At 44.1% G+C, this 27,286-nt stretch overlaps 1 protein-coding gene across 1 annotated transcript in view; it reads left to right on the top strand.

Moving 5' to 3' along the window:
• Positions 1-27,286, top strand: part of LOC124620098 — a 309,262-nt gene that overhangs the window by 267,640 nt on the left and 14,336 nt on the right. Inside the window, exon 9 of the mRNA XM_047146767.1 lies at positions 24,240-24,331. Within this exon, the coding sequence (XP_047002723.1) occupies positions 24,240-24,331 (92 nt within the window). The remainder of the gene's footprint in view (positions 1-24,239; positions 24,332-27,286) is intronic.

Below are 27,286 nucleotides of genomic sequence, written 5' to 3'. Positions count from 1 at the left end.
CTAGGTAGGTACTCATGACAGGTCCATCTACAACAAACCTAAGACTCAAAATCTATGATTAACAAGTCTGATGGTCCCCTCGTGAGAGTCTTGCGAGAGCAGGCGTTGGAAACCTTTGCAAACAGCAAGATGAGAGAGTTTGAGAACTAGGAGATCACCCTCCACGCGATTTTTCAGTCTTTGTTCTGTGCGTGAAGGAAGAGGTAGCGATGGAAGAGCTTCGGGTTGCAGCTACATTTACAATTAGTGGCAAAAAAAAAAAAGGTCGTGTCGGATAAGAGAGTGCATAAACCAGCGATATGATTTTCGAGCATTCGAGAATCTCATTGGAGAGCTTGTGGTGCAAGAGCCACAACAGCATGTTAGACGAATGACAGCCGTGAAAGTGGAAGAAATTCTCCTTGTAATTGGACGCAAATTGTCAAGCAAAACATTATGATTCATAATTCCATTAGGGTTAAAGACAGACTGCTTGTAACAGTTAACATTTTTAGCGTGAGGTACGTTTATTGCCTTTAATGTTTGGTAAAGTAATATTTAAAATGTAATAACATTACACCAGATTTCATTTTTACATCCATACTCATTTAGAAGCTAAATCGACAAATGGAGCATATCCAGACATACATTTATTTGAACGCTTTTTCTTGTAGTGGCCGGCAGCGGTGGCCGTGCGGTTCTAGGCGCTCCAGTCCGGAACCACGCGACTGCTACGGTCGCAGGTTCGAATCCTGCCTCGGGCATGGATGTGTGTGATGTCCTTAGGTTAGATAGGTTTAAGTAGTTCTAAGCTCTAGGGAACTGATGACCTCAGATGTTAAGTCCCATAGTGCTCAGAGCCATTTGAACCATTTTTTTCTTGTTGTGGATTAAGGAACCACTCGTAACTTCCTGAAGGTCTGTTCTTCAACATCCAACATAAAAATATATTCAGTGACTACCACGTCATAAAAAATTGTAGGTACAGCGGTATTACTTTTTGTGTGTGTGTGTGTGTGTGTGTGTGTGTGTGTGTGTGTGTGTGTGTGTGTGTACGTGCGTGCGTGTGCGCGCGCGCGCACTTTCTTACAGCGTTAGTTCTGTTTTTGCTTATAATTACAGATTTAAACATTTTGCACCCTTCAACCACCCTGGTCTCGTAACATTTTAGTACTGGCACTGCCGACCGCGGTGGCTCGCGGTTCTAGGCGCGCAGTCCGGAACCGCGCGACTGCTACGGTCGCAGGTTCGAATCCTGCCTCGGGCATGGATATGTGTGATGTCCTTAGGTTAGTTAGGTTTAAGTAGTTCTAAGTTCTAGGGGACTGATGACCACAGCTGTTAAGTCCCATAGTGCTCAGAGCCATTTGAACCATTTTGAAGTACGGGCACTAAACACCTTACTGTCGTGCACTCACAGCAATATATCATCATTAACAACAACGAGATCATCATCATCACGCATGTGCCAACCCATCCTCCACTGAAAACAAAAAAGCGGGCATTATTTATTTATCAGTATTATCACTTCTGACTACGACCTTAATTCAAATAACTATTCATTAATGTCCACACTCCGAAAAAAATCGTAGTGAAAGGTTCAACAGGACGAGCGACACGTGCTGTGCCGCAGTTAAGCCCGAGAGCGCGCGGATTGCTTACGAAATGCGGCGACACGTAGCGTTGTCTAGTGCTGCGCCGGCGATTCCTCAGCTATTCGTGCCGCGCCTCGTGGGGTGGGATAAGCGGCCTCGCGCTCCTCCAGCCATGCTTATTTAATGGCGACGGGGACCGCCGCCGACTACCACGGCCCGCTCGTGTTTACCTCTGCTTCCCGTATCGCACTCCTGGGTAGCAGAACGAATCCGCATGTTGGAACAATCCCTCCCACCGCATCTGTATAACAGGAGTATGTGGGACACAAAAGGTCCTTCGCATTACGAAAGATCTATCTGAAAAGAAACCTCTGTGTTCGTGCAGAATGCGAAGTGGTGCTGGGGAATGGAGCAGTCGCCACGCTGGCTCACGCTACATACCAGTGCATTTACAGTCCTGTATTTGAGTGTACTCCCCCTCCCCCCACTTCCCCTCCCTCTCTCTCTCTCTCTCTCTCTCTCTCTCTCTCTCTCTCTCTCTCTCTCTCCCCCCCCCCCCCCCCCCCACACACACACACATAAATTACATGCATCACAGTGTTTTAGATAAAAGCTGTAGATGGCAAATAGGGCATTGCTACTAATGGTTGCGAACGTGAACGTGATTTTTCAAGGTGATTTAGAGATTAAAGTGATTTTTTTAGGGGAACCCTAATATTTGATTTAAGATTTGAAAAGAGCGGCAAATCTTACGCATGAAATGGTACATTATTCAAGATCACATAAGCAAATATGTTTTTAGTTCCTTCAGGGATAGAGGAGCAATACAGCAAAATACAACGTTAGATACAAACTGGAAGGGGCTTAAGGGGGTCAGGTGTCATTACCAGTAACAATGATCTTAAAGGTAATCATTGAGGGTCATTCGAAGGTTGAGTTTTGTTTCATGGTAACCCTATTTGCGACGTAGGGTTTGGAAAGAGCGAAGAGAGGTTAGGAAGTTCTGTTTTAATTTAAGCGTTTATTGACAAAAATATATATCATAACGCATAAATGTTATCTTGACATTTGCAAAACACAAGAGACGTAATTAAAATATCGATCATTGATTTACAAGTCGTTTAGTGAGTCCTCTCGCCTTCAATTCCTCGAGATGTCTGTTTTTTTTTTTTTTTTTTTTTTTTTTTTTTTTTTTTTTTTTTTTTTTTTTTTTTTTTTTTTTTTGGCTTGGGTAATGGACAACATTGTCGTTTAACATTTCCGACGTTGCTTGTAAGGCAAATGCGGTAACTGATAACCCATTCCCCATTACTTCCTACACTCATAAAACTACAATACAGAGTAGATGATGAAAAAAATCGTAGACACATACAATAAGGACGGACTAATATTAAATTTATCTAAAACAAAATGTCATAATAGATGGAAATAGTGTTGAAGCTTGTCAAAAAGTGGGGTGGCCGAGCGGTTCTAGGCGCTACAATTTGGAACCGCGCAACCGCTACGGTCGCAGGTTCGAATCCTGCCTCGGGCATGGATGCGTGTGATGTCCTTAGGTTAGTTAGGTTTAAGTAGTTCTAAGTTCTAGGGGACTGATGACCTCAGCAGTTAAGTCCCATGGTGCTCAGAGCCAGCAGCTGTCAAAAAGTATAAATACCTGGGTGTTACAATCTCGGATCAGGGTGCTAGTAAAAAATAAATAAGCCCGAAGACATTGTTAGGTTAGAGAAAATCCCAAATAAGGAAATCAGGAAGACGACGAAAATATCATTGAAGAGATGGAACAACAGCGTTTAAAATGGTATGGGCATATGATGAAATTAGGGTATGAACAATGGCTGAAAAAATTATTTTGTTGTCAACCTCCATACAACAGAAGTAAAGGAAGAGCCATGCAGAATGAAGAAAATCGACTAAATGAGAAATTTGGAAGAACTTTTATTCAACGATCAAGAGGCCTGGTTATAAGGTAGCTAGTAACGGCCGCAGGTGTTGTAAACAACTCCCATGTAACAGGGTTAAGTGCAGACATTCATACAGACGACTGAAGAAGACGTACTGAACTACATTACGTCAGTATTTACATCATTTGCAGGATAATAATTATAGCTGTTAGGAGCAGTAGTGTATGTTTTTTGGTTGGTTAGTACCTCCAAGTACATGAGGCAAGAGCAGCCCACTAATGCTTAATTTTCTCTGGGCTGCAGGTCAGATTCTGAAGTCTGACACATGGATGCGAAACGGTTAGTCTATACCGAAATGCCTAGTCCACTCAGTGGTGCAGTTACGACGAGACAGAAAACATTAGGTAGTAAACTATGTGACGTGTTTGTGCTGAGACTCTTCTACACAGAGAAAAAACAACCAAACACTTATGTCTGTACATATGAGGAACTACATATAAAAATATCTGCACTTGTACCCACTCTCTGTCTTCCATCTTCACCTCCCCCTCTCTTTGTCCATTTTGTTCACCTCCAATCTCTGCCCACATCTTCCTGCCCCTCTCTCTGACCATAGCCTCCTCCCCCTCTATCTTTCAATCTCTGCCTCGCCCTCTTCTTTTTCCATCTGCCCACTACTCCTCTACACCTTCCACCTATCTCAGGCATCTCCACCTCCTTCCCTCTCTTTGTCACTTTCCTTCTCCTCGCGCTCTGGAACTGGGAGGTTATAAACACCACAGTGCTGATACATATGAGGCCTGCTGTTCCTGTGCCAAATTTTGATGAAATTGATCTAGGTGTTTGGGAGGACATCCTGGAATCCTTTTTGCACACTAGCAGCTTGCCTGGTATCTTCATGTCCTATGATCTTCCATCTTATTGGATGGTACAAAGTTGTGATTTATGACATCGAGCAGAGAGTATATTTCCACAACATCCTGTACCTGAGGTTTGGTCTTTCTCTTTCTCTCTTGTCGCTGAGTTTCTAATCATACGTTAGTCTTGGTAGCGTGTTAGTATCCATGCTCCTCATATGTCCTTATCATCTCAGCTGCTGTGAAATTATTTTGTCTTACAACATGAGTCTCTTTTGGAATTTCCTCGTTCATTATTCTGTCTCTTTCCGACAATGCTATTAACAAACCTTGTTATATCGTGGCTTCTCGGATCGCTAGACAACAATTCAAGCAAATCGTATTAAAGAGTTTTATTACGAAATTAATCGTTGACAATACTTAACTTTGAGAAATAGAGATGTGTCGCGATCAAAGGGCGACAGATAATCTCTTGCTTATATGCAATTCGTAATACAAGAGAAGTGAATGCTTGTATCCAGGTCGCTTCTCGCAGAACTGGGCTGCGGCCAGGCGGCGCGGCGAGGCGCTTGTGTCCTCTTCGTGTAAGGGCGCTGGCGTCGCGGAGAGGGGTCGGTCAACGTGCAAGCTGGCTGACTCGTCTCCCAGCCCTCTCTGCTCTAACGTCCCCGCCTGGCGTGCCGGAACAAATCTCGTCTCAGCTGTTTCAATCTGCCGACGTCTTTATTTCTCATGGTCTATGTTTTACAACCATATGCCAAAATGAGGATGTAATAGATTCCATACATGACTTTCTTACATTTTAGTGGTACTTTTTTGCTCAATATTATGTCTTTAACTGTTTGATGGACGTTACCATCTGCTTGAATTCTGTGAGTGATTTCTTTGTCTATTGGAGACAACATGCAATGCATCTGAAATTACGGATCATCTGTAGCAGTTTCCCCTCCATTGTAACATGTCCCATCAGTTCCAATATATTTTCATAACCTTCCTCTCTCTTTTCGCCTGCCTGAAGATGATGCTATGTACACTGCTCTGCAAAACTAAAAGACGTGATAGATAAAGTGACATACGAACCACTTGGTGGAAATGACTGAAAATACTGGAGCATGTTGTCAGACGTCTCCTAGGCGTGTGCAGAACGCTGGACATCAAATAGCGTGAAGTTATCGAGACTCGAGCCCAAATCTGCCACCGGCCGGGGTGGCCGAGCGGTTCTAGGCGCTACAGTCTGGAACCGCGCCACCGCTACGGTCGCTGGTTCGAATACTGCCTCGGACATGGATGTGTATGGTGTCCTTAGATTAGTTAGGTTTAAGTAGTTCTAAGTTCTAGGGGACTGATGACCTCAGAAGTTAAGTCCCATAGTGCTCAGAGACATTTGAACCAAATGTGCCCGCACAACACGAGGCATTTGTTGGAACAACGTGGCTCATGGACAACATTTGAATTGTTGCACACGGATAAGATTCATCAGGAAACTGGAAGGAGGAAGATGTGTGACGAGTGTTGTCCAAGATTTTGGCGTTGCTCGCAACATCATTCCACGTGCATGGGGACTATTCGGATCCACAGGCACTGCTGCGCGAAGAGTCACCTACACCAGCAGATGTGCATTCTGCAGCAGGCAGGAAGGGACCGACGTGAACCAGCGGGTGCAACTGCAGCAGGACTGCGCGGCACCCACAGTGACACGCAGCCTGCACGAGTTTGGCCTCTCTGCTCGGTGACCAGCACACTGCGTCCGTTGGCACCCACACATTGGACGCACCGTTCGCAATGGTGCCGAGAGCATAACGACTGGAACAACGAGGAGTGGAACCGTGTGCTCTTCTCGGATGAGAGCAGTAGTTCTGTATCCAGAAATGCCAGCCATACGTCTCGTTTGAGTTCACAGTATTTTTCCGTTTATTGGCGGAGAGCAAAAACTGAATTATTTATTCATCTTCCGTTCCTGAATTCATACCGTTCTTCCAAGAGATTTTCTTCAGTGAGGAGTCTGATCTTACGCTCTACAATTCTTTCATCACGTTTACCCTCTTGACATGTGTTAATGTGATACCCCTTTAGTTACATTATTTCTTTATCAAGTTTCTTCAAAACTGAGAGTTTGATTGCCCAATTTCCAATCAGTGAGAACCTTCCCTCTTTCCATATCTTATAAAAAAATCTGTAGATCCATTGTTTTCTAGCAACTCTTGTGTCTTTGATCATTTCTCCAGTTATTTCATCAACATCAGACGATTTTCTGGTTTTGATGTACTCCCCGGTATATTCTACATCATTGTATGTTATGTCCAAGGGGGAATGGGTGCGACAGAAAGGACATGCGGTCACCTTGTGCCACTAACATAGCGAAATCTACATTAACGTGCTGACCTCCTGGAGATATAGCATAAGGCTAAGAAGAGGAAAGAAGAAGAAGAAGGTAACACTTTTATGTTTAACTGATTAATTGAAAAATGCTTGCTTCCATTTGTACTCATTCGAAAATTCTTGAATGGAGAACAAGAAGTTGCTAACGAAAATTACTTCATTTTGATTTTGAACTTGCTCCTGTTCCCTTTCACTACATTTAATTCATTCGTGACGTTATTAAATATTATAAAGACTGCTTAAAAACCCTCTCTCTGTCACAGAGTTTCAATGAAAGTGTTGAATATATATTTATATTTATAAAGGCAGCTGTCATTATAAATTTGTGGACGGATGTTCTGACAGCAGTCGTAAGGTAGGAAATGCGCTCTATAATTGTTGATAGCGGTTTTATTTGCGTAAAAACTCTACACGTGGCTTGCAGATCAGTGCTACAAACTAGCTTTACTGCATCTTTTTTGTGCAATAGATACTTTACGTATAGATACCAGATGGCCAGAGAATATTTTTTCACATAGCAACAGCGAGGAAGTAAATCGGCAATCATACGCAAAGCAAAAGTTGTCGTGGTATAGTTTTTTTTAGAAAACTGTTTGCAGCCCATTTTGTATATTTTCGCACTTATAAGAACGCGGACGAAGCAGCCGGTACTCAAGCAACGGAAGTCACAAAGTAGGACGAAATGTCTCTCTCCAAGATTTCTCAACGCTTATTTACATTCAGTGGCCAAAAACTCAAATGCGGCTATCCCTTTTAGCACTAAACGTTCGATAGTGACCCTTCGCTGTTGAGCAAGTGCGACAGTGTTTTTATTAAGTAGACGCAAATTTATGCAGCGTTCGCCTGTGTGTGGAAGGGCCATTACGTACTGCCACGTCGAAGCGTTCATCTCGTAGAGGCCTCCCACTTTGATTAATGAGCAAAGCGAGTCGTCCGTCGTCGGTGTGGCCGGCCATTCACTCCGTCACTCTGGTTTTAGAATGAGCTCCCAATCTGTCTTTTGGCGTGACGCTGAACGAACGATTTTCTCGGCTAATTGCGTGGCGAGAGCGAGGAGGTAGAGTTTACTTTCGGGATGACTAGAACCCGGCATAAAGAACAAAAAGCGGGAAGGTGCCTCGGAGCCAACTAACTGACGCTCAGCAAAAGGCACAAACAAAGCCTTTTTGCCAGATAAGTCTACAGCACCTGTGTCACGCGCATATACACCAAAGGCAAAGGAAACAGCACACGTCAAAACTGCAGCATTGCAAGCGGATAGCTGTTCACTTTAGCAAATGGCGGCCGCGTGTGCCTCACTTAGTCGTGTATGAGCATTTCCATACAACCAGAAGCACATTACTTACTAAAATTAAAAGTTCCAGTGAAAACTCACAAAGATTTTATATCTGACGTATCATGTACACATATGGTACGTGTATGGTGATGGATTGTACGCCTGGATACCGGTCTGAAAAATAAATTATTTTCAAGTGCAGCTCATGGTGTGTAACAAGGCGTTCTTTATTATTATTATTATTATTATTATTATTACTATTGTGTTAAGACATTTTATACATAGTCGGCCGAAGTGGCCGTGCGGTTAAAGGCGCTGCAGTCTGGAACCGCAAGACCGCTCCGGTCGCAGGTTCGAATCCTGCCTCGGGCATGGATGTTTGTGATGTCCTTAGGTTAGTTAGGTTTAACTAGTTCTAAGTTCTGGGGGACTGATGACCTCAGCAGTTGAGTCCCATAGTGCTCAGAGCCATTTTGAACCATTTTATACATAACTGTCTGAGTACCTGGCACTGCTCGGGTATGGTCTTATCCCAACTCTAATAGTTTATCTCCTCCTTCCCCCTCTCTTCTATCGATCTCTTCTTCCCTCCTCTCTCTACCCTTCCTCTCTCCACGTTAACATCCCCACCTCAAACAGGAGGTTGCTGGTTTTTAACCACACGGTATTTCTTTCCAAATAGTTAATAACATAGTATTATTAGTAATAATTCTAGTAATATAATAGTGATAAATTTAAACGTCGTGCACGATAATACAGTTTTTCACACATCTGCGTTTATGACGTTCCTGAACTTTGAGTTAATTAAGTAAGTACATTCAGAGTCATATGTCAATACTGGATGTAACGTGTTGCGGATAGAGTCAGTAGCAAGAAAGCAATAAATTTAAAAGTCATGCATGATGTGGCTGTTTTTGAAGCACTTAGTGTATATGATGTCATATCTCCTGGACTGTGTGTGTGTACGCTTATATAATTCTGCAGGTAAACTCAGTGGTGAACATGAATACTATTTGTAAAATGTGTCACGGATACAATTAGTAGTAAACAAGTAATAAATTAAAACGTCATGCCTGATGCGACATATACAATATGTACGGGTTCGATGTGACACAGCCCACACTACCGCTTATGCAATTACATATTTTTCGTTCTAATATTCAGATTTCGGAGTAACCGTGTTCTCGAGTACTGGACGCCTGGCACAGGCCGGAGCAGCCTGCAACCACTATTTTTATAGTATGTATGGATTTTATTGCTATTATCGAAGCCATCTGAGACGTGTTGTAAGTGGCATGACGGCAAGTTACTTGTGTGGTGGTATGTGTGGAGAGACATACAGTCGCGACGCTTTATCTTCTGTTGCTTTCAGCGGGATAAGGAACTGTTACGTGCAGTTTCGAGAGTATTTCTTCACGAATGTAAATAGTATCGTTTATATTGATTTGCAACATTATTCGTAAAAAAGGAAGCGTTCGTTGCACAATAAACAGTAACAATAACAAAGGACCACAAGAGGTATGAAACAGAACATTACAGGCCTTTTTAGTTGCGATGAGCCTTTAACCTGGAGATTTTTACTATAGAATAGCGTTTCTTTTTAAGAACAAGAAAAAGATACTAAATAGCATAAGACATGATTAACTGTAGAAATACGTTGTATATCTGCTCAATAACGTAGAGTTATGTTCGCTACACTTTGAAACAAACCAATTTATGAATGCCTATCATAGGAAACTGGTATGGAGTGCAGTAATTACGTTATTTAACGTACCAGATGAGCCACCATAATTGTAGCGAGGGACAAATTACCCCACAAACGTGGATAAAGACAATAACAGTGTCTCCTGACTGAAAAGAAACCAGTTGCTCAGTTGTTGCTTCATCAGACCAACGAACACGAAATTTCCATTGCATTTATCTGTTGGCAAAGAATTAATTATACTAAACCAGTATTTGCGAATTGGGAAGTCGGGTGGGGAGCAACTGTGAGCAAATCCGTACACTTCATGTAAAATCATTGCGTGTTATGGAAAGCTCTAATCATAATAACATTCAGCAAGAGAAGTATACGCATCTTATAAATGAAATGTTGTGTTTATATCCTCGTGGTTTCACCGGGATAGTTTGCAGTTACATGTAGTTCGAGAGTATTTCTTCAAGAGGACACTGTAGCCCATGTCATTTCATTCATGAGTTTTGGCTCTCCCCAGCGCGTCTCAAACGTGCTCGATGGGATTTAGGTCGCGAGAACAGGCAGGCCAGTCCGTTCGCCGAATATTCTCTCCTTCCAACAGCTCCCCCACCTGCGCTGTTCCAATGCGGTCGCACGGCGTCATCCTTAAAAATGAAATCAGGGCCGAAGGCACTCCGGAAAGACGCACATGCGGATGTAGCACCGTGTCCAAATAATTTTTACCAGTAAGTGTGCAGTGTTCAAGGATTTTGAGATCAGTAGGCCTATGCAACATTTTGCTTCCCCACACCATAATACATTGACGTCAAAACCAACATTCCGTGTTCCCATCTCTCGCCATACGGTCATATGTGATGCAGTCTCGAATATGGTCATGTTGGTGGTCTAGGTGTCACGGTGTGGGGAGGGATGTCACTGCACGGGCGTACTGACCTCAAAATGTTTGAACACGGCGCATTCACCGGTCAACGCTATTGCGACACTAGACTGCTTCCCGGCGTGCATCTTTTAAGGAGGCGTCCAACGAGGACTGTTGTGGACGACCGCAATGAACTGCGCGGAGGAGCCGCTCTTGAAGCGACAGTGTGTTCGGTGAATTAACTGGCCTGCCCATTCACGTCACTTACATCCTGTGAAGCACATATGGGACGACTTGGGGAGACGTCCACTTGCATCAACCACCATCCACCAGTTGTCAACCGCCATGCCGGACGAATGGATCGCACTACCATAAGAATTCCTTATCGACCTTGTGGCCAGCGTGGGATAACGTTGCAGAGCGAGCATTGCTATCCGTGGTGGTCAGACACCCTATTAAGAACCATGTCACGCCTTTTGTAATGTCCAGGGCAACACCATCAATTGCGAAGGTGTCAGTTTAATTAACGTCTTTGAATAAAATTGTTATTTGCATTCGTCTCATAGCGTACTTCTTTCAGTTGACTTATGTATTTTCTTTCTATGCGTGTTCTAAATTTCATCAAACTGTGTTCTTGGCAGCGACGCATAATGCGAAAGTTAGTTTCATCCTTAAGCTTTGGACGCCACTGTATGACGTTAAGTGACGAATGGCTTTCTTGCCCTTAGGGGCACTAGTGTACGTCTTCAGCTGTCAAACTGCAAGAACTTTCATAGCAGTTGCGACTGACATGTTACATTGTGGTAACAGGCTTTGGTCGCCTCCCGCCCCCTCCCCACCTCCGCCTTTCACGCAGAAACGAACATTAGGATTCGTACCTTTCGGTGGCTTTGAACTGCACGCGATCCCGTAGCAAATACGACACGCCGCGCCGCGCCGCCTGGACCAGAGCCGGGCTCGCCAGTAGGGATTAGAGCGGCCTCACCCTCTGGCTGGTCTGGTGGTGTCTGCGCGTGCTGCTGGCAGCGGCGAGATGAAACGCCGTCCCGAAGGGAGCGGGACAGACGCAGTAATGGATACCGGATCAAAGCCGCGCCCCAGTCCGCACCCTCCACGACGTCTGCTCCACAGGCCAGTGTTTCCTACCACCCTCACAGTTTACAGACGGCCGAAAAATTAATTGCTGGACTGGTAATTTGTGTCTAACGATTTCGCACAGCTTAGATTCAGCACTTAAATAAATTCAAATTATAGAGTTATCATTATGTTAAACACTGCCGGCAAAATACAGTGTGTTTCGGAAAGAATGTACGTTTTTCGAAGTACACTACTGGCCATTAAAGTTGCTACACCAAGAAGAAATGCAGATGATAAACTGGTATTCATTGGACAAATATATTATAATAGAACTGACATGTGATTACATTTTCACGCAATTTGGGTGCATAGATCCTGAGACATCAGTACCCAGAACAACCACCTCTGGCCGTAATAACGACCTTGATATGCCTGGGTATTGAGTCAAACAGAGCTTGGACGCGGTGTACAGGTACAGCTGCCCATGCAGCTTCAGCACGATACCACAGTTCATAAAGCGTAGTGACTGGCGTATTGTGACAAGTTAGTTGCTCGGCCACCATTGGCCAGAAGTTTTCATTTGGTGAGAGATCTGGAGAATGTGCTGGCCAGGGCAGCAGTCAAACATTTTCTGTGTCCAGAAAGGCCAGTGCAGGACCTGCAACATGCGGTCGCGCATTATCCTGCTGAAATGTAGGCTTTCGCAGGGATCGAATGAAGGGTAGAGCCACGGGTCGTAACACATCTGAAATGTAACGTCCACTGTTCAAAGTGCCGTCAATGTGAACAAGAGGTGACCGAGACGTGTAACCAATGGCACCCCATAGGATCACGCCGGGTGATACGCCAGTATGACGATGACGAATACACGCTTCCAATGTGCGGTCACCGTGATGTCGCCAAACACGGATGCGACCATCATGATGCTGTAAATAGAAGCTGGATTCATCCGAAAAAGTGACGTTTTGCCATTCGTGCACCCAGGTTCGTCGTTGAGTACACCATCGCAGGCGCTCCTGTCTGTGATGCTGCGTCAGGGGTAACCGCAGCCATGGTCTCCGAGCTGACGGTCCAGGCTCCTGCAAACGTCGTCGAACTTTTCGTGCAGATGGTTGTTGTCTTGCAAACGTCCCCATCTGTTGACTCGGGGATCGAGAAGTGGCTGCACGATCCGTTACAGCCATGCGGATAAGATGCCTGTCATCTCGACTGCTAGTGATACGAGGCCGTTGGGATCCAGCAGGGCGTTCCGTATTTCCCACCTATTCCATATTCTGCTAACAGTCATTGGATCTCGACAACGCGAGCACCAATATCGCGATACGATAAACCGCAATCGCGATAGGCTACAATCCGACCTTTATCAGAGTCGGAAACGTGGTGGTACGCATTTCTCCTCCTTACACGAGGCATCACAACAATGTTTCACCAGGCAACGCCGGTCAACTGCAGTTTGTGTATGAGAAATCGGCTGGAACCTTTCCTCGTGTCAGCACGTTGTAGGTGTCGCTACCGGCGCGAACCTTGTGTGAATGTTCTGAAAAGCTAATCATTTGCATATCACAGCATCTTCTTCTGTCGGTTAAATTTCGCGTCTGTAGCACGTCATCTTCGTGGTGTAGCAATTTTAATGGACAGTAATGTATTATGCTGTCAAAACTATCGATTGCCGCGCCACGGCTCGGTTATTGGAAGAACGAATACATTGTCTGGTTTATATTCATTGCCGCTACGTGTCGGTTGTCCTCTGTCTGTCTAGTTACTGTCCCATGTTTTGAAAATGGCTACTCCGCAGCAGAGATCATTTTGTGTTCCCGAGTTTGCGAGTTGTAAGTCCGTGATTACAGTGCAAAGACGTTGCCGGCTGAGGTATCACACTGATCCTCCGAATGGATGGAACATTCGTTGATAGTATCGACACAGGATGCGTATGTAAAGAAAAGAGTCCCGGCCGTCCCCGTGTTTCCGACGAAAATGTCGCACGAACTCAAACCGCTTTCCAGCGTAGTCTCATAAAGTCAACTCATCGTGCCAGTCGGGAATCAAAACTGCCTACAACAACAATTTGGCGTGTTTTAAGACGTCGATCGGTTACGAAGCCATACAAGTTACAGCTGTTACAGCCTCTACGTCACGATGACAAACGCAAACCTGTAGCATTTTTTGACAAGCATCGGAATGCTGTTGACAACCGTAACACTTTCGCACAATGCATCGTGTTCAATGAAAAAGCGAATTTCCACCTTGGTGAGAAAGGAAACAAACACCATGTATGAATTGGAGGGGCCCACACAAGTTAAATGCGCACATAGGAAGTGTACGAAATTCAACCAAAGTTAATGCGTTTTGTGCGATATCCCTTTCATCTGTTTTGGCTCATTCTTCTTTGATGAAAAGACAGTTGTCGCTCAGCAGTATGCTGCTACATTATAAAACTGGTTGTTTCGTGGGGTGAACAAGGACAGTTCCATTTTTCAACCAGCCCCCGGGCTCAGCAGCTGTTGTGGCTGAGCACCTGAAGGATAATTTGGAAAATATTTCGAGTAGATTTCCCCGCCATGTTATAGTTCTTGGTGGAGATTTTAATTTGCCGGATATAGACTGGGAGACTCAAACGTTCATAACGGGTGGCAGGGACAAAGAATCCAGTGAAATTTTTTTAAGTGCTTTATCTGAAAACTACCTTGAGCAGTTAAACAGAGAACCGACTCGTGGCGATAACATATTAGACCTTCTGGTGACAAACAGACCCGAACTATTTGAAACAGTTAACGCAGAACAGGGAATCAGTGATCACAAAGCGGTTACGGCATCGATGGTTTCAGCCGTAAATAGAAATATTGAAAAATGTAGGAAGATTATTCTGTTTAGCAAAAGTGACAAAAAGCAGATTACAGAGTACCTGACGGCTCAACACAAAAGTTTTGTCTCAAGTACAGATAGTGTTGAGGATCAGTGGACAAAGTTCAAAACCATCGTACAATATGCGTTAGATGAGTATATGCCAAGCAAGATCGTAAGAGATGGAAAAGAGCCACCGTGGTATAACAACCGAGTTAGAAAACTGCTGCGGAAGCAAAGGGAACTTCACAGCAAACATAAACATAGCCAAAGCCTTGCAGACAAACAAATATTACGCGAAGCGAAATGTAGTGTGAGGAGGGCTATGCGAGAGGCGTTCAATGAATTCGAATGTAAAGTTCTATGCACTGACATGGCAGAAAATCCTAAGAAATTTTTGGTCTTATGTCAAAGCGGTAGGTGGATCAAAACAAAATGTCCAGACACGCTGTGACCAAAATGGTACTGAAACAGAGGATGACAGACTAAAGGCCGAAATACTAAATGTATTTTTCTAAAGCTGTTTCACGGAGGAAGACTGCACTGTAGTTCCTTCTCTAGATTGTCGCACAGATGACAAAATGGTAGATATCGAAATAGACGACAGAGGGATAGAGAAACAATTAAAATCGCTCAAAAGAGGAAAGGCCGCTGGACCTGATGGGATACTGGTTCGATTTTACACAGAGTACGCGAAGGAACTTGCCCACCTTCTTGCAGCGGTGTACCGTAGGTCTCTAGAAGAGCGTAGCATTCCAAAAGATTGGAAAAGGGCACAGGTCATCCTCGTTTTCAAGAAGGGACGTCGAACAGATGTGCAGAACTATAGACCTATATCTCTAACGTCGATCAGTTGTAGAATTTTGGAACACGTATTATGTTCGAGTATAATGACTTTTCTGGAAACTATAAATCTACTCTGTAGTAATCAGCATGGGTTTCGAAAAAGACGGTCGTGTGAAACCCAGCTCGCGCTATTCGTCCACGAGACTCAGAGGGCCATAGACACGGGTTCCCAGGTAGATGCCGTGTTTCTTGACTTCCGCAAGGCGTTCGATACAGTTCCCCACAGTCGTTTAATGAACAAAGTAAGAGCATATGGACTATCAGACCAATTGTGTGATTGGATTGAGGAGTTCCTAGATAACAGAACGCAGCATGTCATTCTCAATGGAGAGAAGCCTTCCGAAGTAAGAGTGATTTCAGGTGTGCCGCAGGGGAGTGTCATAGGACCGGTGCTATTCACAATATACATAAATGACCTGGTGGATGACATCGGATGTTCACTGAGGCTTTTTGCGGATGATGCTGTGGTGTGTCGAGGGGTTGTAACGATGGAGGATTGTACTGAAATGCAGGAGGATCTGCAGCGAATTGACGCATGGTGCAGGGAATGGCAATTGAATCTCAATGTAGACAAGTGTAATGTGCTGCGAATACACAGAAAGATAGATCCTTTATCATTTAGCTACAAAATAGCAGGTCAGCAACTGGAAGCAGTTAATACCATAAATTATCTGGGAGTACGCATTAGGAGTGATTTAAAATGGAATGATCATATAAAGTTGAATGTCGGTAAAGCAGATGCCAGACTGAGATTGACTGGAAGAATCCTAAGGAAATGCAATCCGAAAACAAAGGAAGTAGGTTACAGTACGCTTGTTCGCCCACTGCTAGAATACTGCTCAGCAGTGTGGGATCCGTACCAGATAGGGTTGATAGAAGAGATAGAGAAGATCCAACGGAGAGCAGCGCGCTTCGTTACAGGATCATTTAGTAATCGTGAAATCGTTACGGAGATGATAGATAAACTCCAGTGGAAGACTCTGCAGGAGAGACGCTCAGTAGCTCGGTACGAGCGTTTGTTAAAGTTTCGAGAACATACCTTCGCCGAAGAGTCAAGCAGTATATTGCTCCCTCCTACGTACATCTCGCGAAGAGACCACGAGGATAAAGTCAGAGAAATTAGAGCCCACACAGAAGCATACCGACAATCCTTCTTTCCACGAACAATACGAGACTGGAATAGAAGGGAGAACCGATAGAGGTACTCAGGGTACCATCCGCCGCACACCGTCAGGTGGCTTGCGGAGTATGGATGTAGATGTAGATGTAGAAGATGGGACCCCTCCTTACTCGAATCGCTAGGTGCGTGAATATCTAAATGAAAACCTACCGAGCCGTTCGCTTGGTCGTTAAAGAACCAACGACTTAGAACTTCTAAGCTGACCTCCACAGCCACCGAATTTGATGCCCTGTGACATCTTCCTGTGATATTTCATTAACGACAGCGTTTATGCTCTAACGCTACCAAAGAACCTTGAGGATCTGAAGAAGCTGTTTTATACTGCGATAATGTCAGTGACGATGGACATGCTCACCAGCGTATGATAGGGATTAGAGTATCGAATATCGATGTGATATTGTTCGTGTCGCTGGTGGTGGACGGATTGAACATCTGTAATTTAAACTTCAGAGATTCGTAAATATTGTAACAAGTGTCAGTTGTAGATCTTACTGTTTAATATATATATATATATATATATATATATATATATATATATATATATATATATATATATATATGTGTGTGTGTGTGTATATATATTCGAAATCCGTATATTCTTTTTGTCGAAATCCATATATTCTTTTTGAAACACTCTGTATATTCAGGTGCATTTAATAACAGATAAAAAATTGTTATAGAAGTGTTAGTTCTTGAAGAAGGAAGATCTCGTAGCGATAATATACTTACTGTGCGACAAATAACACAGAACATAAGATAACTTAGTTTACCAATCTACCTGGCTTTCATAGTTTTTGAAAAAGTATTTGACAGGGTGGATAGTATATGTATATCCTGTGGAAAATTATAGCAAAACATGGATACCCAAATCATTTAACAAACTGCATCAAGGATCTTTATAATGGAACTTACATTGCACCTTACGATCCCAATCGCTGAGGGGACAAAATTTTGATAAAGTATGGGACAGGTATGTAATCTATCGCCTAATATTTTTCATATTTATATAGAAGGTGCCATCCGAAAATGGAAAGAAAGAGCGTCAGAAGGGATCCATAAAAGCAAGAATAAATATACGCTGTCCAGTCACATTAATGTGACCATCTGTCAGAAGCTTCAATAAACATCTTTTGCTGCGTGTACCGCTGCGAAACGTGCAGGAGGGGAGTCGTTGAGGGTCTGGTAGGCACCGACAGGATGTGGAGCCATCTCACTCCAGCGCAGTGGCCAGTTGCGCCAGGTTTCTCGGTTCGGGATTCATGGCGCGAACAGCCCGATCGAGGTGGTCCCACAGATTTTCGGTTGGATTTAAATCAGCCAGGGTAGTACGGTAAACTCATCCCGGTGCTCTCCGAATCACGCACGTACACTGCGAGCAGTGTGACACGTTGCGTAGTCATGGTGGTGGATGCCTTCGTGCTGAGGAAAAACAAACTGCATGTAGGTCTGAAAATGGCGCCTAAGGATAGAGGCATACTTGTGGTGATCCATTGTGCCTTCCTGAATGACGAGATCACCCACCGTAAAGCTCCGTCCTCCGGCCCGGATTCTTCTGACGGTTGTTGGTGGGTGTTTGCTCTCAGATGTTCCACCCGCACACGCCAACAACCATCTGTTCGATAGAGTACGAAACCTGTCGCCACTCAGTGGACGTCCAGTTTCGGTATTGGAGTGCAAATTCCAGCTTTCGTCGCCGACGAACAGCAGTCAGCATGGGTGCGTGAGCCAGGCTCCTTCTGCAGAGGGCCATAAGTAAAAGAAGGAACTTATGGCAGCTCCTTGGCTCATCTGGTCGGTCAACTGCTCAACAGTTGCACGGCTGTTGGCCCGTACACATCTCCGCAGGCGTCATTCACCCCTGTCATTGGTGGCCGGGGCCGCAGCACAGTTACCTCGGCACCGGTTTTGGTTCAAATGGCTCTGAGCACTATGGGACTTGACATCTGAGGTCATCAGTCACCTAGAACTTGGAACTACTTAAACCTAACTAACCTAAGGACATCACACACATCCATGCCCGAGGCAGGATTCGAACCTGCGACCGTAGCAGTACGTGGTTCCGGACTGAAGCGCCTAGAACCGCTCGGCCAACGTGGCCGGCTCCGGTTTTTGGTAGCGCCATTTTGCAATGCACGGTATACTTTAACGAAGGTGTCACGCGAGCAGTTTACATAGTCGATTCGGAAATCTTACCACCCTTCGGCGGAAGCCTATGAAAGTGTCCTTTTGCCATCAGATAAGTCGTTCCGTTTCCGCATCACAACAATGACTGCACTGTTGTCCGCGTCCCGCCGACACGCTTTACATACCCTCCACTGCTAGTGCTGCCACCGGCTGTCTGTGTGCGGTTATTGCACGTTGACGTCGAACGTAGGTGGTGGTCGTATTAATGTCACTGGGACGTGACGACGTCGTATTAATGGCTATTCTGAAGACAAACCACAAAAATCAACCGATCTCTTAAACATAATTGAAAACAATTATAATTTTAAGATAGCCTTAAAGAACACTTAAGACAATGCCATTTCGTGGGCAATCCCCTCTGCGAGACAAAATTGTAGTTGAAGATCACCTACTCGTCATCACAGATTTCGTTGAGGTTTTTGGCTCGAACACAAGTGAAACTGACAGAAGTGGCAGCTCCAGATGGCAAAGCGTTTAGGGAAAACACATTTTTGGAGCGCTCGGCGGAGGCATGAGCCCTTTACGTTAGTGCAACTAATGGGCAGTGCTCGGCGCAGCGGAAGGAGAATAGAACGGTAATCTGAAGGCCGTAGGGTCGTGTCGATATGCGGTGAATCTTTTTATTTTTATTTCTTACATTAGTCGCAGTGCAAATAAACCGAAATAATGCTCAATGCGTTGTTTTGCACAATGCTCTGTGTGGCTGGATGTCATCATTCCACCCCCCCCCCCCCTCTCTCTCTCTCTCTCTCTCTCTCTCTCTCTCTCTCTCTCTCTCTTTCCCATCCCGTTTCCCTTCCATTCCTTTCATCCCAATCATTCATGTACATGACCCATTTGCTTTATCGACAGAACGGAGACTACTCATATATATATATGAATGGTCCCTGTTCCTTGTGTGTGTGTGTGTGTGTGTGTGTGTGTGTGTTTGTTTGTTTGTTTTCCTGCGTGCGTGCGTGCGTGCGTGTGTGGGTGGGTGCAATATGCCGAAAAATTACTTCGTCGCCTGTTTTTATGATGAATTTCACCCTATCATTGTAAATCGCCAAGTTTAAAACGTTAAAAGTAATGTTATACACAAAGTATACCATACTGTCCTTCCTGGAAATTTACTTGCAATCCCAAATTCTCCTTTGCATTTCATTTTCACGGCTTTTTTGAAGTACAGTACAGTACAGTAAGCATTATTTAGGTTTATTTACAGTTTAGGTAACGCAAAAGTTGGGACCCGATCCCACTAGCCTCGGTTTCCCGTTCTGTACTTTTTCCGATTCCCCAACCACTGCTTGGAAACGCCTCTTATATAATTAGCTCATGCCTTGACCGATCCATGGCGCGCGCGCACGCACCACTTCACTGCCAGGACTCATATTAGCGAATGAGAGTCACATGAGGGCGTGGTATTACTTCTGTATCGTCCACAGAGCTCGAAAGCGAACAGTCTGTTTTTTGAAGGGGTGTGGTGAGGATATGTTGCGGTCACGGCTGTTTGCTGCCATTTTATACTAGCTCAGCGCCCGTTGCTTCGCTCGCATAGACTGTTTGGTCTGCATAATTTCTTTTGTTTTTCTTTAATCGAATTTGTGTGTTGTTACGCCTGTTCCTCATGTGTACGTCAACGCACTGCACAGTGTATCCAGTTTACGCAAACTAAACTGCAGAGAGGACATTAAAATTTAATAAAGCAGTTCATCGTCTAATATTTGCAAAAATTTTTAAAACATTTAATGATATGCACATTATTCATGTACAAACCAAAAGTCTAGAAACAGCATACCTGGTTTATACGGACAACGCTGCAGACAAGAAGCTGGAATTTATTGAAACACTTCTTTGTATACTACGTTAGTAGATGTGCTGTTTGGCGTCCCTATTTCACTCCCTTATGTGTTGACAGATGTGCAAATTACCGAACTATCAGTTTAATAAGTCACAGCTGCAAAATACTAACGCGAATTCCTTACAGACGAATGGAAAAACTGGTAGAAGCCGACCTCGGGGAAGATCAGTTTGGATTCCGTAGAAATGTTGGAACACATGAGGCAATACTGACCCTACGACTTATCTTAGAAGAAAGAGTAAGGAAAGCCAAACCTGCGTTTCTAGCATTTGTAGACTTAGAGAAAGCTTGTGACAATGTTGACTGGAATACTTTCTTTCAAATTCTGAAGGTGGAGGAGGAAAAATACAGGGAGCGAAAGCCTATTTACAATTTGTACAGAAACCAGATGGCAGTTGTAAGAGTCGAGGGACATTAAAGGGAAGCAGTGGTTGGGAATTGAGTGAGACAGAGTTGTAGCCTCTCCCCGATGCTATTCAATCTGTATATTGAGCAAGCAGTAAAGGAAGCAAAAGAAAAATTCGGAGTAGCTATTAAAATCCATGGAGAAGAAATAAAAACTTTGAGGTTCGCTGATGACATTGTAATTCTGTCAGAGACAGCAAAGGACTTGGAAGAGCAGTTGAACGGAATGGACAGTATCTTGAAAGGAGGGTATCGGATGAACATCAACAAAAGCAAAACAAGGATAATGGAATGTAGTCGAATTAAGTCGGGTGATGCTGAGGGAATTAGATTAGGAAATGAGGCACTTAAAGTAGTAAAGGAGTTTTGCTATTTGGGGAGCAAAATAACTGATGATGGTCGAAGTAGAGAGGATATAAAATGTAGACTGGCAATGGCAAGGAAAGCATTTCTGAACAAGAGAAATTTGTTAACATCGAGTACAGATTTAAGTGTCAGGAAGTCATTTCTGAAAGTATTTGTATGGAGTGTAGCCATGTATGGAAGTGAAACATGTGGCTATGTATGGAAGTCAGACATGGACGATAAATAGTTTAAACAAGAAGAGAATAGAAGCTTTAGAAATGTGGTGCTACAGAAGAATGCTGAAGATTAGATGAGTAGATCACATAACCAATGAGGAGGTATTGAATAGAATTGGGGAGAAGAGGAGTTTGTGGCACAACTTGACCAGAAGAAGGGATCGGTTGGTAGGACATGTTCTGAGGCATCAAGGGATCACTAATTTAGTACTGGAGGGCAGCGTGGAGGGTAAAAATCGTAGAGGGAGACCAAGAGATGAATACAATAAGAAGATTTAGAAGGATGTAGGCTGCAGTAGGTACTGGAAGATGAAGAAGCTTGCACAGGATAGACTAGCATGGAGAGCTGCATCAAACCAGTCTCAGGACTGAAGACCACAACAACAACAACAACAACATGGGTTACAATTCTAAAAACAAAAGACGAATTTTTATTTCTAACAGAGAAGTCAGGTACCACTTTTCATAGATCTAGGGTCAAAAACGCTTTAGTAGTTCTTTAACCCGCTTAGGGTTGAATTCCAGAAATGCTGAAACTTGTTTTTTTTTTTTTCTAGCTGAGATACCAAATACCAGTTTTCGTAGTTCTAGCTTCAGAATAGCCTTAGTAGCGACATAAACTGACTGAAAGAAACCCCTACATCAAGAACTAGTTGTGCGACATAAACGAAAGTTGATACACGTGCTTCTACATCTGAAACATGATGTCTGATTTTGCACCAGACGCTTAAGAATGGCGCTAGTAGCTTCAAATACATGCTGTAACCCTCGTGAGCGTTAATTACCTTTGAGGTTGGACGTGGTGAGTTGATGTTAGTCGAGAATGCCTGTAAGACATCACTATCAACACTTCATTGAGTTTGAACAAGGTCGTGTAATAGGGCTGGATGTTCCTTTTGCGATACTGCATAAAGACTTGGCAGGAATGTAGTCACTGCAGATGATTGATGGCAGCGGTAGCTACGAGAACGTATTCTCGCAAGCAGACCGTGCTCCAGACGGCCACGTGGCACTACCGAGCGAGAAGACCATCGTGTTCGGCGTATGGCTCTGGCGCAACGTACTGCACCTGCAGCAGCAATTTGAACAGCAGTTGGCACCACAGTGACACAACGAACTGTTACAAAACTCCAAAGACAGCTCCGAGCCAAACGCCCTGCAGCGTGCAATTCACTGAAACCAAGCCACCACAATATGCGACTTCTGTGGTGTCAAGCGAGAGCTCATTGGAGTGCAGGGTGGAGGTCTGTTGCGTTTTCTGATGAAAGATGGTTCTACCTCGGTGCCAGTTATAGCCGTGTGTTGGTTAGAGGAGGCCACCTGAGGGCCTGCAACCAACCTGTCTGGATGCTAGACACACTGGACCTACACCTGGAGGTATGGTACGGGGTGCGATTTCGTATGGTTGAAGGACTATTCTCGTAGTTATCCCACGCACCCTGACTGTAAATTTGTCCGCCAGTCAGGTGATTCTGCCCGTTTTGCTGCCACTATGAACAGCGTTCCACGGGGTGTTGTCCAACAGGATAACGCTCCCCTACATACGCTGTTACAGCTCTACATGCTCTGCAGAATATCGACATGTTGCCTTGGCGCTCTCGATCAGCAGATCTGTCTCCATTCGAGCACGTATAGGACATCAACAGACTAAAACTCCAGCGACATCAGCAAACAGAACTAGCGGTCCCTGTAATGACCGAGCAAGCGCAACAGATATGGAACTCCAACCCACAAACTGACATACGGAACCTGTACAACAATATGCATGCGCGTTTTCATGCTTGCATTAAACAGTCTGGCGGTTACACCGGTTATTAAAGTACCAGTATATCATTCTGTCAATAGCGTTTATCGCGCTCACATTGTGTGATTTTGCAATGTTAATCACTTAAATGTCTTACCTAGACGAGTGTAGTCCAGAAATTTCATTACTCTGCGTTAATTACTTTACGGTGTTGTAATTTTTTCCGTCATTGTATTTTCGAAAAACTTTTCACCTCCTATTTCAGCCAGTTAGGTGTGGATTTTCGAAAACTCCCATGTTAAACGATGCCTGCAATATAAGAAAAACACCCTCTCCAAATTTAAAGTTTCTGTCGTTAACTGTTTGGGTTGGGCGATGATGGGCCAGTGAATCAGTCAGGACATTTCCTTTTATACGAGGGTTGGAACTTTATTAGTGGTAACTATTTATGTACAGCTCGTACAAAATAGATAAGTGTTTCAAAGTTTTACTGATCTTCAAAGTAGTCATCAGCATTGTGTATAAACCGTTGCCAGCGATGTGGAAGTCGTAGGATACTCTTAGCAGTGCCAGTTGTGTTGACAGCTGAAGCGGCGCGGTCTATTGCCCGACAAATTTGTAGCAGTTCTGAAGCGAATGCCGTGAAGTGTTTCCTGCAGTTTAGAAATAGAGTTGAATTCACGAGAACTTAAGCCAGGGGAGTGCAGTAGGTAGTATAGCACTTAGCAGCCCTATCAGTCAAACAAATCAGCACTGTCCTGCAAAATGATGGTCAGGTCCTGCAGAAAGTGTAATTACTACTGTCTCTAAGCTGGTCATAGGTTGTGTTGCAAAAATGAATAGTTGCCACAATTAAAGTTCCAACCCTCGTATATAGAGAGAGTTATCGTGGTCGTACCTTCCAGCGCAAAAATAATCAGTTTGTCAGTTTTTCTCTGTAGTAACAGACGCAACATGGCGCTTATATAACGACTTGTTGTCTGCTTTGTTTTCCAGATGATGAGTACGGAGAGAAGTCCGTCAGTGTGCTACTGGACGGCGAGGAGTCGGAACTGACGTTTATCGACCACCCCTGCTCTGAAATGTCGGTAAGTACTGCCTGTAGAGGTTTCGCCATTACACTACTAGTTTGAATTAACAGTACTGTCATGTCTCCTATGAATGTCATCGGAGTATTATTAAGTAAGTAAAGTTCACATCAGCCCGAAGGCTGGTTTGAACGTAATAGTGCTTTACTAGGCATGCCTCTGAATTATATTCAACCAATCTAGTACAGCCAGTAAGTGTAGTTGCGTGTACTCTTCTATAAGATACCTGCAATGCCTTGTACTGCGTAACACCTAGCAACAAGAAGCATGAATCACAGAAATGCAAATCTCGATGTATTTAGGATAGAAAACGCGTCCTAAAGTTCTCTGCAACTCAAATCCAGCTCGTGTGGCTGGAAATTGGGTGTAAAGAAGAAAATACTTTGGTTGCTAAAAGCAGTTTTAGTACTATGAGTGCTTCTGTTCGCAGATAGTATACAGCAAGCTGTGCTCGCATTGGCTACTAACGTGAACCCCATAAGCCCGTCCCCACAAGTTAAATCCCATCGGGCACATGTGGGATGCTTTAGGGAAGATGTATTGCAGCACGTCCCCATACAGCAGTTGCCGGCAGCCCAGTTAGAGGAATGTAACGCGCCACCACAAAAACTCTTTACCAACCCTGTGTCAGCATGGGAACACGATGCATAGAATGCATTGCCCTCCTTGGTGATCACACACATTTTTAAGAACTGCGTCCCGCCTTTTGTAATGTCTAGAGGACCAGTATAAAACGCGATGACTTCGGTGTAATCACAGTCTTTGAATAAAAATGTCATTTCTGTCTGTGTCATACCGGATTTATTTCAGTTACCTATTGTAATATAGTGCAGGAAGTCTTTCTATGTATGGTACAAGTTTCATCGAGCTGTGTTATTTGGCAGTAAAACAGCATGCGAAAGTTACTTTCGCCAGTAAGTTTTGCATAAAAGTGTATTTCATCAAAAATACGCTGTTGAGTCACATCAGTGTGCTCTCCGTACTCATCATCTGGAAAACAAAGCAGACAACAAGTCGCTATACAAGCGCCATGTTGCGTCTGTTACTACAGAGAAACACTGACAAACTGATCATTTTTGCGCTCGAAGGAACGACCACGATATTTCTCTCCATATACGAGGGTTGGAACTTTAATTGTGGCAACTATTTATTTGCAGCTTGTATAAAATAGATACGTGTACTATTAAATCCACCCCAGTCCCTTGGCTGCATACTCTAAGCAATATCCCACCTCCACAATTGAGAAGCAAGAAGCAGCAGTAAGAGATTGGTAAAAAATTCATGACTCAGATTACCCACAGAATCTACCAATCCATGATGTTTTGAACGAAATACCATCGATTCGCTTGAAGTCACGGAAGCCTATATGGGTTAATATACAAGAACATCAACCTGACATCAAGGAGCAATGGCGGCACTTTTGGAATGATTCTGGAATTAACAAACAAGGTATCCAAGATCCTACTCTGGAATCACCGGGCTTTGACCTGAAGAGATGTACCTGGACTAAATTAAACCGTATCAGAACGGGCCATGCAAGATGCAATGCATGTAAGTACAAGTGGGGTCTATGCGACCCACCAGCCTGTGACTGTGGAGCACCAGAACAGAACGTCCGCCATATTCTTGAGGAATGCCCCTTAAGAAGATACGCCAGACCTGTCTCTGAGGTTATATATATGTGAAACCCTCTGCTTTGGACTGGCTGTGCTTTAAATATATGAATGAGTTTCTAGTCAGGCTTGCCAAGCTTTTAACGTGTAGTTATTTTGTCTTGAGTGTTTGTACTTTATCCTCTTGTGCTATTGCTTGTTTTTTGCACATGTACTATTTACACATTGTTTTGTTTTATACATTTCGTTTACATATTGTTGTACTTATACAAAATATTGTCGCTGTATTGCCATACGCAAAATAAAATAAATAAATAAAACGTGTGCTGTCATGTCAGAAGCCTGAATAAGCAACATCTGCAGAACGGACCACTGTGAGGAGTGCAGGAAGATAAGCACTGAGGTTCATTCTAAGTTGAGGATCCATGTCCTGAACAGCCCGATCGATGTGGTCCCACATATTCTCGATTTGGTAAGTTTGATGGTCAGGGGATTACGGTAAACATATTCTGGTGCTCTTCAAAACACGCACGTACACTGCGAGCTGTGTGACACGTTGCATTGTCCTGCTGGTAAATACCATCGTGCCGAGGAAAAACAAACTGCAAGTAGGGGCGGACATGGTCCCCAAGGACAGCTGCATACTTACGTTCATTCTCTGTGCCTTCCAGAATAATGCAACGTTCGCTGAACGGTTGGTCGTCCCTAGGTTCACCTGGGCGGTCAGCTGCTCGTCTATTCGCCAGTACACCTCTACGCAGCCGTCCTTCACCCCTGTCACCTGTGGCCCGTGATGCACCACGGACGCCCCGCGTCGGTTTTGGATAGCACCATTTTGCCACGCACGATGTTCTTTAACCACAGTGGCACGGGAACCGCTTACAAACTTAGGCGTTTCTGAAATGAAATGTTTCCATCCTTATTCCAAAGCCAATGATAGTGTCCCTTTGGATGTCAGATAAATCACTCCGTTTCCGCGTTACGACAGCGACTGCACTGTTTTCCAGGTCTCTTCGACACGCTTTATACAGCCTCCGCTGCTAGTGCTGCCACCGGCCGTCTGTCGGTGGTTATTACACGTTGATGTCGAACATAGGCGGTGGTCACATTAATGTGACTCGACAACATACATTAGAATGTGCTCAGTCTTAAATACATTCGTAGTCCAGAAAGCACATTGCCGATTATCTTGCTGTGAGATTCTGTGGCACTCTGCGTAGTGTTCTGTTTCGCTGTTAGATGAGTCAACACTGCGTCTCGTTTCTATTAAACGTTTCTTCTTTTTTCTGGTAAGCTCTTTATCTAAGGAAAGGTTAACATGTAATACTTCAAAAAGTTAACT

The sequence above is a fragment of the Schistocerca americana genome, chromosome 6 (assembly GCF_021461395.2).
Source record: "Schistocerca americana isolate TAMUIC-IGC-003095 chromosome 6, iqSchAmer2.1, whole genome shotgun sequence".
Lineage (NCBI taxonomy): Eukaryota > Metazoa > Arthropoda > Insecta > Orthoptera > Acrididae > Schistocerca > Schistocerca americana.
Note: the sequence above shows the minus strand (reverse complement) of the source record. Positions and strands in the feature narration are given on the sequence as shown.